At 54.2% G+C, this 11,925-nt stretch overlaps 2 protein-coding genes across 2 annotated transcripts; both read right to left on the bottom strand.

Annotated features, from left to right (window-relative positions):
* Positions 1-8,283: 8,283 nt before the first annotated feature.
* On the bottom strand, positions 8,284-9,000 carry LOC144157228 (uncharacterized). Its single transcript, XM_077688413.1, has one exon. It carries the CDS (start codon positions 8,998-9,000, stop codon positions 8,284-8,286), a length of 717 nt encoding a protein of 238 aa, XP_077544539.1.
* Positions 9,001-10,843: 1,843 nt separating this feature from the next.
* On the bottom strand, positions 10,844-11,620 carry LOC144157244 (uncharacterized). The gene has a single exon (XM_077688414.1). It carries the CDS (start codon positions 11,618-11,620, stop codon positions 10,844-10,846), a length of 777 nt encoding a protein of 258 aa, XP_077544540.1.
* Between the last annotated feature and the right edge of the window lie 305 nt (positions 11,621-11,925).

The raw sequence follows: 11,925 nt of genomic DNA on the forward strand, positions 1-11,925 counted from the left end.
GGATCTTTGCCGCGCTGTACACTCATTCATCTTTGAATCACGCCGTCTGCCGCGCTAGCAGCTAATTCAAGATGGCGGGCTGCTCTTAAAAACATGTCTGCGCCTGTATCCTTTGCCTTCCCGCTCTCTGCCTCCCCTTCGTTGCCGAATCTTCTTTCTTTAATTTTCTTACATAATTTCCACGAATGTCCTTCGGCCAATCCTTTCCTTATTCATTTGTGCTGATTTTGTAGTTGGGGAGCTCTATCTGCTACCGCACCTTATTATCTGGCAGTTTACTTATTATCTGTTTACTCCCGCTCATACTCACCTTTTTCTGTAATTATTCACTTTTCTTCTTTTAATCCAAATTAGTTTTTTCTCTTCTCTCAGTTAGCGCCCATTTCCTGGCCAATCCCCCTGAGTGGGTACGAGCCATTTTTTTTTTTGGACCAACAACAACAACCCTCGCGGTGTAGGCCCGAGGACCGTCGCCGGCTCTCCCGTCTGAGGCACTGCCCGGGCTGCCGACGAGACGACCAGAAGCGGTTCCGCCCGTTGGAGTGATAGCGGTTCCGGTGGCGTGGAGCGCGGGCAGCGAGGCCGCGCCTCGGCGCCGGCCCAAGCCATTGGTCCCGCCGCTAGCCATCGGTCACCGTTCCTTGCCAGCGAGGCACCGGTTCGATGCCGGCAGCAACCTGTTCCGTTGTCCGACCGTACTCATCGTCCAATACCGCGAAGTCGCTCTCCGATTCATCACTGCACGACGGTCTCGCCTCTACGAATGTCGCAAGTGTGTGAATAGTGTAGTAGCGAATATGTGTAGATCCTTTCGCTCGCTGTCGTCGTTCGAGTGCAAAGTCGAGTTCGAGTGAACACCACTACTCGTTCGAGTGCAAAGGAAAACAACAGGATTTCTTTATACAGAAGCACAGAAGGTTACAGCGTTCTGTCTTACATGCTTTCAATGAACCAACTGGCCCCCCGCTCCCCTCCGCCGCGGTCCCTTCTTTCGAGGGAGAGGGGGCCACGTTCCCCGGTGAAACAAGAACCATATGTGGCGCGCGCGTGGACCCCGCCGGTGGTCCCAGTTGACAGCCCCCGGCGGCGGCGGCGCGCGCTTTGCTTCGTCCATTCCCCGCTTATGCGGGGTTTCTGTCTTCTTCGCGTTCTCAGACTGAATCGTCACAACACACTCCCCACCGAATGGGCTCAAGCACATTCCATCTCTAGCGGGTAAATGAGCTGTATTGGGCGCGTTAACATTACGCCGCGTGGCACTCTTACTGTGCACGAGCACACTTTACCATCCCGTCCCTCAAAAACCTTTTCGATCCTTCCAAGCTTCCATAGCAAGCGCGGTGCCGGTTCCTTAATGAGCACCAGCTGGCCCACTCTGGGAGGTGGCGACTCCTTCCTGTCGGTAGCATAGGCGGATTTTAGCTCTCGCATGTACTCGGCTCCCCATGCCACCCAGAATTGGTTCAACAGGCGTTTTCGGCGCCTCCAGAGCACGCGGAGTGCCTCGGGCGTCGAAGCAGGCTGCTGCGCGACTTCCGTCGGCAGTGTAGTTAGCCGCCTCCCAGTGAGAAAGCTGGCCGGTGTGAGGGGGGTGCCCTCTCCCACGTCACTGTATACATACGTGAGGGGACGGGAATTTATCACCGCCTCCACTTTTGTCAAAATGGTGGCCACTTCGTGCCAGCCCAAAACTTTCCTCCCAATCACTTTCTTCAGTGCCCCTTTCACTGAACGCACCAGCCTTTCGTAAAAGCCTCCCCACCATGGTGCCCGCTCGACAATGAATTTCCACTCTATCCCTGCGCTAGAAAAGTGGTCGATCACGTCTCGATGTCGCACACGTTCCACAGTTCGAGCAGTTCTTTGGTGGCGCGCTTGAATGTCAAAGCATTGTCAGAGTACACGACGCGACACAGCCCTCTCCGCGACACAAATCTGCGGAAAGCTAACAAAAAACTAGCAGTTGTCATGTCATGTACCAGTTCTAAATGCACAGCTCGCGTAACCGCACAGGTGAATAGCACTATATAGGCCTTACGCGTGACACCATTGTCTCTAACATAAAGTGGGCCCGCAAAGTCAGTGCCGATCACTTCGAACGGATCTGCTCTGGTTGTCCGATCATTCGGCAGAGGTCCCGTTGGCACGCACCCCGGTGTAGCTCTGAAACGCTGACACGTCACACACGCACGCACCACCTTCTTCACGAGTTCTCTGCCTCGCAGAATCCAGTATTTCTCACGAAGCTGGACGACGGTGTCTCTCACTCCTGCGTGCAGAACCTGTCGGTGGGCGTCGATCGCCAGCAGCGTTGAATATCTGTGCTGTTTTGGCAAGACGACGGGGCTTCGCTCGTCGTAAGTCATGTTTGCCGAGTGAAAGCGGCTCTTGATTCGAAGCACTCCTTCGTCGTCGATGAAGGTGATGAAGTCTCGGAGGGTAGAATCACGTGAAGACTTGGTTCCTTCGGTCACACATGTACGCGGCGCCTCCGCGGGATGACGCCACAGAGCCAACCGAGCTGCTCCAGGTGCGATGAGCAGGCGAGCGGAAGCCGCGCCCGTGCACCGCCGCCGCAGAGAGCAAGAAGAGCGCTCCCCGATGGGCCGCGCGAGCCACCGTGTAAAGATAATCAGTTAAATAAAAACGAGTTATTTCAGTTCAGCCAAGCCAACGGCTCTCAATAATAGATAACAGTTCAGAAGCGGGATATAATCACAACGTCCGAACCTGAGAAGCCGCCCTGCAGTTATGATGGGTCCTGTGACGCGAAGCGCAGCATCTTCAGCGACAATGAACGAAGATGGCGCGAACCAGGCCAGCGGTGACGACGGGGCGCGCAGCGACACCAGATCCGAAAACGAAGTCCCGAGTGACTCCACGACACCACAGCCGGCGATGGACATGGCAGCCGTCATCCAAGCAGCTGTACAGGCAGCCGTGAGGGAGGCGATAAACGGTATGGCGCTCCTTCAAACGCAACAGACGCCTGCCACGCCCGTTATGCCCGCGGCAGAGACTTCGCGTCTGGTGCCATCGTTCGATCCCCTTTCATCAGGCTGCTCGACCGTCGACACGTGGATTCGGCGAGTCGACGACTTGGCTGACATTTACGGTTGGTCGGACAGGCTGACCTCCTGCAACGCACTATGCAGATTGGAAGGCCCGGCCAAGACCTGGTACGATTCCCTGTCATCAGTGGACAAAACGTGGGTGCAGTGGAAAGACGAACTAAAGCGTGCATTTCCGTCGACATCAGGAATGCAACGCCTCCACCGTGAAATGGAAGCCCGTTGTCGCAAGCGAGGTGAGCCCATCGAATCTTATTACTACGACAAGCTCGCCAAGGCTCGCCGGTGTAATATCAGTGACAAAGGCTGTGTCGAGTACATCATCACCGGCCTGAATGATCCAGACACAATTCGAGCAGTGAGCGTTCGCACGTACGATACTCCCGAAGAATTGCTTCAGTGTCTCAAGCGTCTAGAAGATCGTCTAGGAAACGTAGTTTCGTCGGCTTCCCGCCAAAACGCCAAGCATTTCACCGACTATCAAAAGGGGCTCTTCGAAGGAGCCGATCACCTTACCAAGGTAACCGGAGCCAACATGGCCGACGACCGCCGAGACTCCCTCTCACGCAGACAGAGGAAGAAGCCTCTCTCCAACGAGAAAGGGGAACCGCTGTGCTTCAACTGCATGGAGGAAGAAAAATGTTAGGAGGGAGCATGACGTCAGGCGGCCCAGCTTCGGCAAGCCAACCTCTTCGGAAGCCGCTTTCTCCTCTCCTCGGGCTCCTCCCGCGCAATGCATTATGGAAAATCCACCACGCTCAGGCCCGCGGTAGCATTTAGTGGCTCCGGCTGGCTGCCGGTGGAGATGGAGGCGAGCGCCGTCGCCGAAGGCGCCGTACAAGATTGTTCGCCAGCGTTGCGCTCCAAGCTTCGTATCGTGGAAGTACTGCCGCTGTCGCTGTTCAAAGCAAGGCGAGACTTCGATCGCATTCTTACGAAGCACCCACACGAGCTGCAAGCCGAATTTCACTTCTGACGTTGTATCGCTCGAACGCGCCGCCGTAAACATTCACAAACATGGAGCGGCCTACAGCTGCGCGGTGTTTGCCAGGTGTGCTGTGACGTTTGCGTTTGGCATTCTGCTGAGCTATCGCGCGTAACGAGTGTCGTGTCGGCGGTGAGGTGGTGAGACTAGCTTTGGTTTCGCTCGCGCGCACTTTTGCATACGTTCGCCTTTTCGGTGCTCCGGCGTGGTGGTACGCTTTTATCTACTTCAGTGCACTGGAAAACAAAGGGTTCAGAACCCTTATGTTGGGTGTGACCACCTCGCGTCGCAAGCAGTACGCCGGCTGTTTGTCCGCTGAGGACCGCTCGATCGGTGCGATACGTATATGAAAAAAGAAAAAGAAAAAACGAATGCTAGATTACGCCTGGGAGGGACCTTGCTGAATTGTGGACTGACTGCGCCTTGGCAATAAATGGTTAAAGAAAGGGTTGAAATGGTTGAACTTTTAAACTTTGCCTGAGCGGCAAAGTTGAAAAGATCATCTCCACACCTGCACGCGCGGCGGCACACATCTCTCCAACTGCGGCGTGAACTTCGACGGGTCCGAAAGCTCAGTAAACAAAGACGTTTTCTGCCTCTCCCGTCCGACCACTTTGCCCGCACGATCAGGCCGCTGCGCGTTTCGGGTTGCAGGCAGAGCTGCGCGCAACGACTCGTCGCCGAAACTCGAATACGCGGACGGCCCGGCAACCAAACGGATAGACGCACGCACGCAGCGTCGGCGAAGGGCCACATGAGGCGCAAAGAACTACCGCTTGCCTGTCACGTGAATAGAACACCTCCCATCAGTCTTTCCTTTTTATTTTTTATGACTAGGCTTCACGATTGTCACGTGACGCTCCCTACTAAACTTTTCTTTCCTCCATGTTCAAAACGAATACGGCCATTTGTCTCCCCATTGCCCCTCTCATCAACGAAAAGCGCGATGCGGCGCTTGCGGACGAGTGGGCCACGAAACGAGAGACTGCAGAGCGAAGAAGGAACGAGAGCCGCGCGTCGCTCAAAACGTTGTGAAATCCGACTTCCGCGCTACCGAAGCAGTGAACGAGAAATATTTCATGCCAGCGAAACTGAACGGACATGAAATACGTACCTACGTCGACTTGGGGAGCCAGTGCGTAACCCTACGTCAGGAAGATGCAGAACGGCTGGAAATCTCCTACACGAAACCAGAGTCTTTCAAATGTTTTCATTGAAAGACTCTGACGAAACTCAGAGAACCGCTCTCTATTGGAGGGTATGGATCGGGATGTGTGACGCCTTGCGGCGAAGCAAGTGCTACCATCACGGTCGACCAAGCGACAGCTGACGTTCATCTGTACGTGGTACCAAGCAGCTCGCAGTCCATACCACTACTTGTTGGGCAGCCGTTCACGGAACAGCCTCACGTAACGATTGTAAGGCGGCGACAGACAGTCAGGATTTTTGAGGAGCGCGAAAACGTCCATGAAACCGACGACACGCTGCGTTCCATTGAGATCCCCGATCTGCCCCAACGTTCAGTCTGCCTGTGGGCCAAGGAGTCAACCGTTGTTCCGCCGAAGTTTGTGGGATTCGTCAAGCTCTACGCCACGGGTGGAATGCCCAGCACAGATGTGTTTGTCGACGCACAATTCAGGTGTCAGGAAGGACGTGAGCACTGCATACCACGCTGTGTCGTAACTGTCGACGAGGCGTACGAGACACGCCTACCCATCATGAACATGTCAAACCATGACTTGGACATCAAGGAACACGAGCGGGTAGCACGAGCGGAAATCTGCTATCCAGACGACATGCCGGAGCGAGAAATAAACGTCCACGTCACTCAGCGACAGCCGATGCCACGCGAAGAGATAAAAACTGGACTTGCCGTCACTCCGCACCAGCGAAAAATGCTGGAATGCCTTATCGACGAGTATCGTGATTGCTTCGCACGCAACATTTCGGAGATCGGGCAGACCAGTGCAGCCGAAATGAAGCTCGAGCTGACGACAGATGAGCCAGTGAGATTCCGTCCCTACCGACTTTCCTTCGCAGAGAGGGCTCACACGAAAGAGATGATCGAAGAACTGAAGCAAGCGGGAATCGTTGTCGACTCGACTTCCGACCACGCCAGCCCTATTCTCCTCGTGCGAAAGAAGACAGGAGGACTGAGGATTTGTGTCGACTACCGTGCACTTAACCGTGTGACGAAAAAGGACAGGTACCCGTTGCCACTAATTGATGATCAGCTGGACCGCCTCCGCGGAAAGTGCTTCTTCACGAGTCTCGACTTGGCGTCTGGTTATTACCAGATCCCCATGGAAAAGGAGTCCAGACAGATGACAGCGTTCGTCACCCCTGACGGGCACTACGAGTTCGTCCGGATGCCGTTTGGGTTGGCCAACGCCCCAGCGGTATTCCAGCGGATGATCAATGCGGTTATGGGACCTCTGCGTTACTCTGTGGCACTCGCCTACATGGATGACATCTTGCTCCCAACGACAACTGTAGACGAGGGACTCGAGCACCTGCGAAAGATTTTGGAGGCTCTACGAAGAGCGGGACTGACGCTACAGTTGAGTAAGTGCTACTTCTTCTGCGACCGAGTCGACTACCTTGGATACGACATTTCTGCTGAAGGGGTGCAACCAGGAACTCTCAAACTTCAGTGTGTAGCTGAATTTCCGAAACCGACAAATGTGCACGAGGTCCGCCGATTCCTGGGACTCGCAAGCTATTTCCGACGATTTGTCAAGGGGTTCGCCACTATTGCTAAGCCTTTGACGAAACTGACTTCCAACGACGAAACTTGGAAGTGGACTGCAGAACAAGACTTTGCGTTCGCCGAGCTGAAAAAGAGGTTAATCGAAAAGCCTATCTTGGCTCATTTCTCGTTCGACGCAAGAACGGAAGTTCACACAGATGCCAGCAGAGATGGGCTGGGAGCTATTCTCTTACAAGAGCAAACTAACGGGCAGCTCCATCCCGTCGTGTACGCCAGCCGACGGACAACCGAGTGTGAGGAGAAGAGGGCCGCAGCAACGGAAAACATTCGTGAGGCCCAACATAAGCAGCAAACACGTTACAACAAGAAGCGGGCTGAACCGTCTGAGTTTCAACCGGGAGACATCGTTCTAGTTGAGCGAGAACCCACAGCGAGCGGAGAATCCCGAAAACTTACGGTCAAATACAAGGGACGGTACGTCATAGCCGAGAAGCTTCCCAATGACCGCTACCGCATCAGAGACGTCCAACACACCCGGAGGACACGAAGGCCATATTCCAGCGTAGCTCCCGTCGACAAGCTGAAGCTTTGGGCGAAGGACATCGACTCGGAAAGCTCAGAATCGGACGAAGACAAAAGTTCCGACCGGGACGGTCGTTAATGCAGGATGGCCGAATGTACGCGGCGCCTCCGCGGGATGACGCCACCGAGCCAACCGAGCTGCTCCAGGTGCGATGAGCAGGCGAGCGGAAGCCGCGCCCGTGCACCGCCGCCGCAGAGAGCAAGAAGAGCGCTCCCCGATGGGCCGCGCGAGCCACCGTGTAAAGATAATCAGTTAAATAAAAACGAGTTATTTCAGTTCAGCCAAGCCAACGGCTCTCAATAATAGATAACACACATTTGAGGTCAGCCGAGAACGCCGACTGCTGCGCCTTTCTCAGCCAGTGTGTTCGCGCTGCTTGGATCTCCGTCGCGGTCAAGGGTCCCGATCTTTTTTCCGTGGACTTCAGGTTGTAGATGAAGCGGAAAATCCAAGCGGTCGTTCGGTTGACCTTGGACGCCGAGCTGAATCTGGAAATGTCGAGCAGTTCCGCAGATGGCTCCGTGGCAATCTCTAACACATCAGCCCGTTGTTGCCGCTCCTCAAGGTGGTCTTGTGGGAGCTCAGTGCGTTTTTCTTTCGGCCAATCCGTCGCCGGCAATGACAACCATTCCGGCCCTCTCCACCAAAGATCCGATGACACTAGTTTCGATGCCCTCAAACCTGGTGTCATCAAGTCGGCAGGATTGTCCTTCCCAGGGCAGTGATGCCATGTCGCGTCCAGAGAATGGCTTTGGATTTCTTGCACACGGTTTCGGACGAACAATTTCCATCTGCTCGGGTCTCCCGTTATCCAATGCAAGGTAATCGAGGAATCGGTCCAAAAGTGAACCTCGTTCACTTCGATCTCGAGGCACGTTTTGACGTACTTATACAGCCTCGCGGCTATCAAGCCGGCCATCAGCTCAAGCCTGGGCTAGGTGACCTCTTTCAGTGGCGCCACTCGGCCTTTTGCCAGAAGCAGTGTCGTCGTTGTGGCTCCAGTGTCGTCGATAGTTAAGAGGTAGACTATAGCTCCGTAGGCCACCGTGCTGGCATCTGCGTAAATGTGCAGCGCTCGATGGGTCACGTTTCCCAAAAGCTCCGTGGCGTAATACCTCGGCACGCTGATTTCCTTCAGGTTCGCAAGCTCATCGCACCAAGCGATCCTTTCCTTCAGTAGCTGCTCTGGCAGCACGTCATCCCATCGAAGGTTGCGTTTCCAGATCTCCTGAAAGAGGATTTTGGCCCTCACGACAAATGGTGACAGGAGTCCGAGAGGGTCGTATAATCTCGCTGTCGTCTGGAGAACGAAACGTTTTGTGTCTCCTCCGCGCTGTGCGAACTCGACCACTTGGTCCGGAGAAAAGGTCAGGCAGTCCTGCTTGGGTTTCCAAGTCATTCCCAGCACTTTCAGCACGTTCGCTACTTGGCCCAAGTTTCTTTCAACGCCGCCGTTCTCTTCAAACATTCCTGTTAGAGCTGCACTATTTGAGCCCCACTTGTGGAGTCTCATGCCTGCCAGCATGAATATTTCGTTCACTTCGGCATACAGTCGCTTCGCCTCTGCCTCGCTGGCCGCCCCAGTCAACAAATCGTCAACGTACACCGAATTCCTTAGCGTCCGTGCAGTGCCTGGGTAGGCGCTCTCCATAGCTTGGAAATGGTGCTGAAGGGTAGCGGCCAGCAAGAACGGACTTGCAGTCGTTCCAAAAGTCACCCTCGTCATTCGCCAAGTCTCGATTTCCGGAATTGGTTCATTTGGTCGCGGAGGGTCTTTGTACCAGAGGAATCGGAGCGCGTCACGATCCTCTTCCTTCACTCCGATTTGCAAGAAGGCCTTTTCCACATCCGCGACCAAAGCTATGGGATGTGTCCGGAAGTTCAGGAGCAAGGCGACCAGATCCGGATTAAGGTTCGGGCCGCTTTCCAAGCTGTCGTTCAGAGATTTTGAGTTTGCACAGTGGGATGAAGCGTCAAATACAATCCTGAGCTTTGTGCTGCTGCTGTTTCCTCGTACTACAGCCTGGTGGGGCATGTAATACAGCACCTTCGCTGCTCCTTCATCGCTACCTTCGTCATCAACCCTTTCTGCTATTCCACTGTTCTGATAGAACCGAATTGCCTGATCGTACTCTTCGAGGAGACCTTTGTTTTTTGGCAGTTTCTTCCTCACATTCTCCATTCTGTTTAACGCCACCTGCTTGTTGTCGGCGAGCCTCACGTCAGCCTTCCAAGGGAGGGCAACTTCGTATCTGCCATTCGACTGAGTGATGCTGGCTTCAAAGTTTCGCCTAACATGTTCCCCCGGAGGGTCGTCATCCAAGGCGTCGGTGACTCCCACACTTTCGAGTTCCCAAAAGCTTCTTAGAAGCGAGGAAGACTCGAGATCTGGCGCCGTTGCCTTCAGCACGATCGCTTGGGAACAATTCATTCTGCTTGTGCGTGACCCCGTTCGTCCCTGGACTGCCCATCCGAATACGGATTCCACCGCAGTCAAACTTTCCGTCAGTCGGTGGATCCGTTCGGTCATCGCAGTCCAGTAGTGGTCAGATGCCAGCAGCAAGTCAACGTCTCGATCGCTCTGTCCACTCAAATCGTCCCCAACAGAGGCCAATCTCATCTAACTTGATCAGAATGCTTTCATCAGGGCTGGGAAGGTCGTGATCACAGATCTTGGGCGTTTCTAGCGCGTCGATCTCAATTTTTTTGTCATTCAGTCGGCTTCTCAAGGTTACCAGAAACCTCCGAAAGGTGCGTTCTTTGCTTTTACCTCCGAACACGCCAACCACCAGAATCTCCGTTCCGAGGAGTTTGCAGTTGAGTTCCCGGGACAGCTTTTCCGTTATGAAGGTGCGTTGGCTGCCGCTGTCAAACATTAGCCTGGCCAACTTCATCTGCCTGCCACTCTCAACCCATGCTGTTACGGTTTGCAATAGAACGGCTGGTCTCACGCTGCCCTTTTCTGTAGTCTGGAGACTGACGGGCTCGTTCGGATTTTTCTCTTTTTTCGCGTCGTCCGATCGGTCAGAGATCCGTTTAGGTGGAGTGTAATGCGGGTCACACATGCTGGTAGCGTGCCGGCTGTGACACTTGCCGCAACTCAGTACGCACGTGCACATTCTCGCTGTATGATGCGGCATTGTGCACCTAAAACACCTCCTGCCTTGCTGCAACATGCGTTTCTTCTCTGTCAGAGGGATTTCTTCGGTGCAGTCTTTTGTGGCATGCCTTTTTGAGTTGCCCAGAAAGCATTCCATCCCTTTAACTGTGCCGTGCAGCGCGGCAGCTGATGGTTGTCGTGACTTCACAAACTGCTGTGGCTTCTTGTCACGTTCATGCGCAGGGAAGCGAGATGGAGGCTTACCAGTTCCGTCAGGTCGCTCGATGATGGACTTTTCCAGGGTCTCTACCTCGATGCGGAGAAAGTTCAAAAGGTCGCTCAGCATGCCTAGGTGCACCGGCTTTTTTGAAGTCTCGGAGCTGGTATCGCTGCTCTATGTTCCCGCAGAGCTGGCCTCTTCCGCATTCCTCGATGTCACCTTTCTGTTGTAATCCAGGCTCAGGTCGGATGGAAGTGCGCGAAGTAGGCCGAGATACAGCATGGCGCAGTATGACTCCTCTCCCACACCCAACGCCTTCAGGCATCGGAGGTGAGCTTGGACGTTGTCGTACATACGGTGCAGTGCTCGGACGTTCCGTGGTGACGAGACCGGTATTAGGTTCATCAGGCTGTCAATGTAGTCTTGGATGAGCACCGCCTGGTTTCCAAACCTCTGCTGCAGGATGTCGATGGCGTCATCGTAGCACTCCGATGTTGGCTGCAGACCCGCAATTGCCGCTGCTCCGTCTCCGATCAGTGCAGCCCTCAGGTAATTGAACTTTTCCGACGGCTCCAAGTCCGAATTTTCATGAATGGCGGTTTCGAACTGCTCCCAAAAAGGCTGCCAATTCCTTCTGTTTCCGTTGAATTTTAGAAGCTCCAATTTTGGGAGTTTGACTTTTGCCGCCGTTGGTGTCCTTGCTCTTATTGCGTTGCTGTCTTGTTCGGAGTTGCCACCACCTGAGTTATTGTTGCAGCTCCGTTTGACCCTGCCTTTCAGTCTCGCCAGGCAGGTAACGATCTTGTCACTGTACTCGATGGCATGAGTAAACTCGTCTTCTGCGTCTTCCTCGGTCAGTAAAGGCTCAATTGCCGCGTTGACATCTTTCAGCTGAGCCTCCACAAGCAGCAGACCTTCGATCAGGACTTCCAGTTCCTCGACACTTGGCATAGGCAGCGGTAGCAGCTTTTCTGCCTCGCCAACGAGTCGACTTACTTGAGCCCGCAGAGTCTTTCGTTTCTTCTTTTCTAGCTCCATGCAGCTCGTCGTCCACGTTCAACGGAGCAGCCGATCGCTGTTGCTCGCCGATGCACTCACTGTACGTTCATCCTTCCCGATCCCGGGTTTCGGCACCAAAATTTTGTAGTAGCGAATATGTGTAGATCCTTTCGGTCGCTGTCGTCGTTCAATAAACACCACTACTCGTTCGAGTGCAAAGGAAAACAACAGGATTTCTTTATACAGAAGCACAGAAG

Source organism: Haemaphysalis longicornis, unplaced genomic scaffold (genome assembly GCF_048455015.1).
Source record: "Haemaphysalis longicornis isolate Haplotype H1 unplaced genomic scaffold, Haemaphysalis longicornis Haplotype H1 scaffold_1, whole genome shotgun sequence".
Lineage (NCBI taxonomy): Eukaryota > Metazoa > Arthropoda > Arachnida > Ixodida > Ixodidae > Haemaphysalis > Haemaphysalis longicornis.

Excerpts from the sequence above, each read along its gene's own strand:
- LOC144157244 (XM_077688414.1), bottom strand. The coding sequence starts at position 11,620 with ATGCCAAGTGTCGAGGAACTGGAAGTCCTGATCGAAGGTCTGCTGCTT.
- LOC144157228 (XM_077688413.1), bottom strand. The coding sequence starts at position 9,000 with ATGGAGAGCGCCTACCCAGGCACTGCACGGACGCTAAGGAATTCGGTG.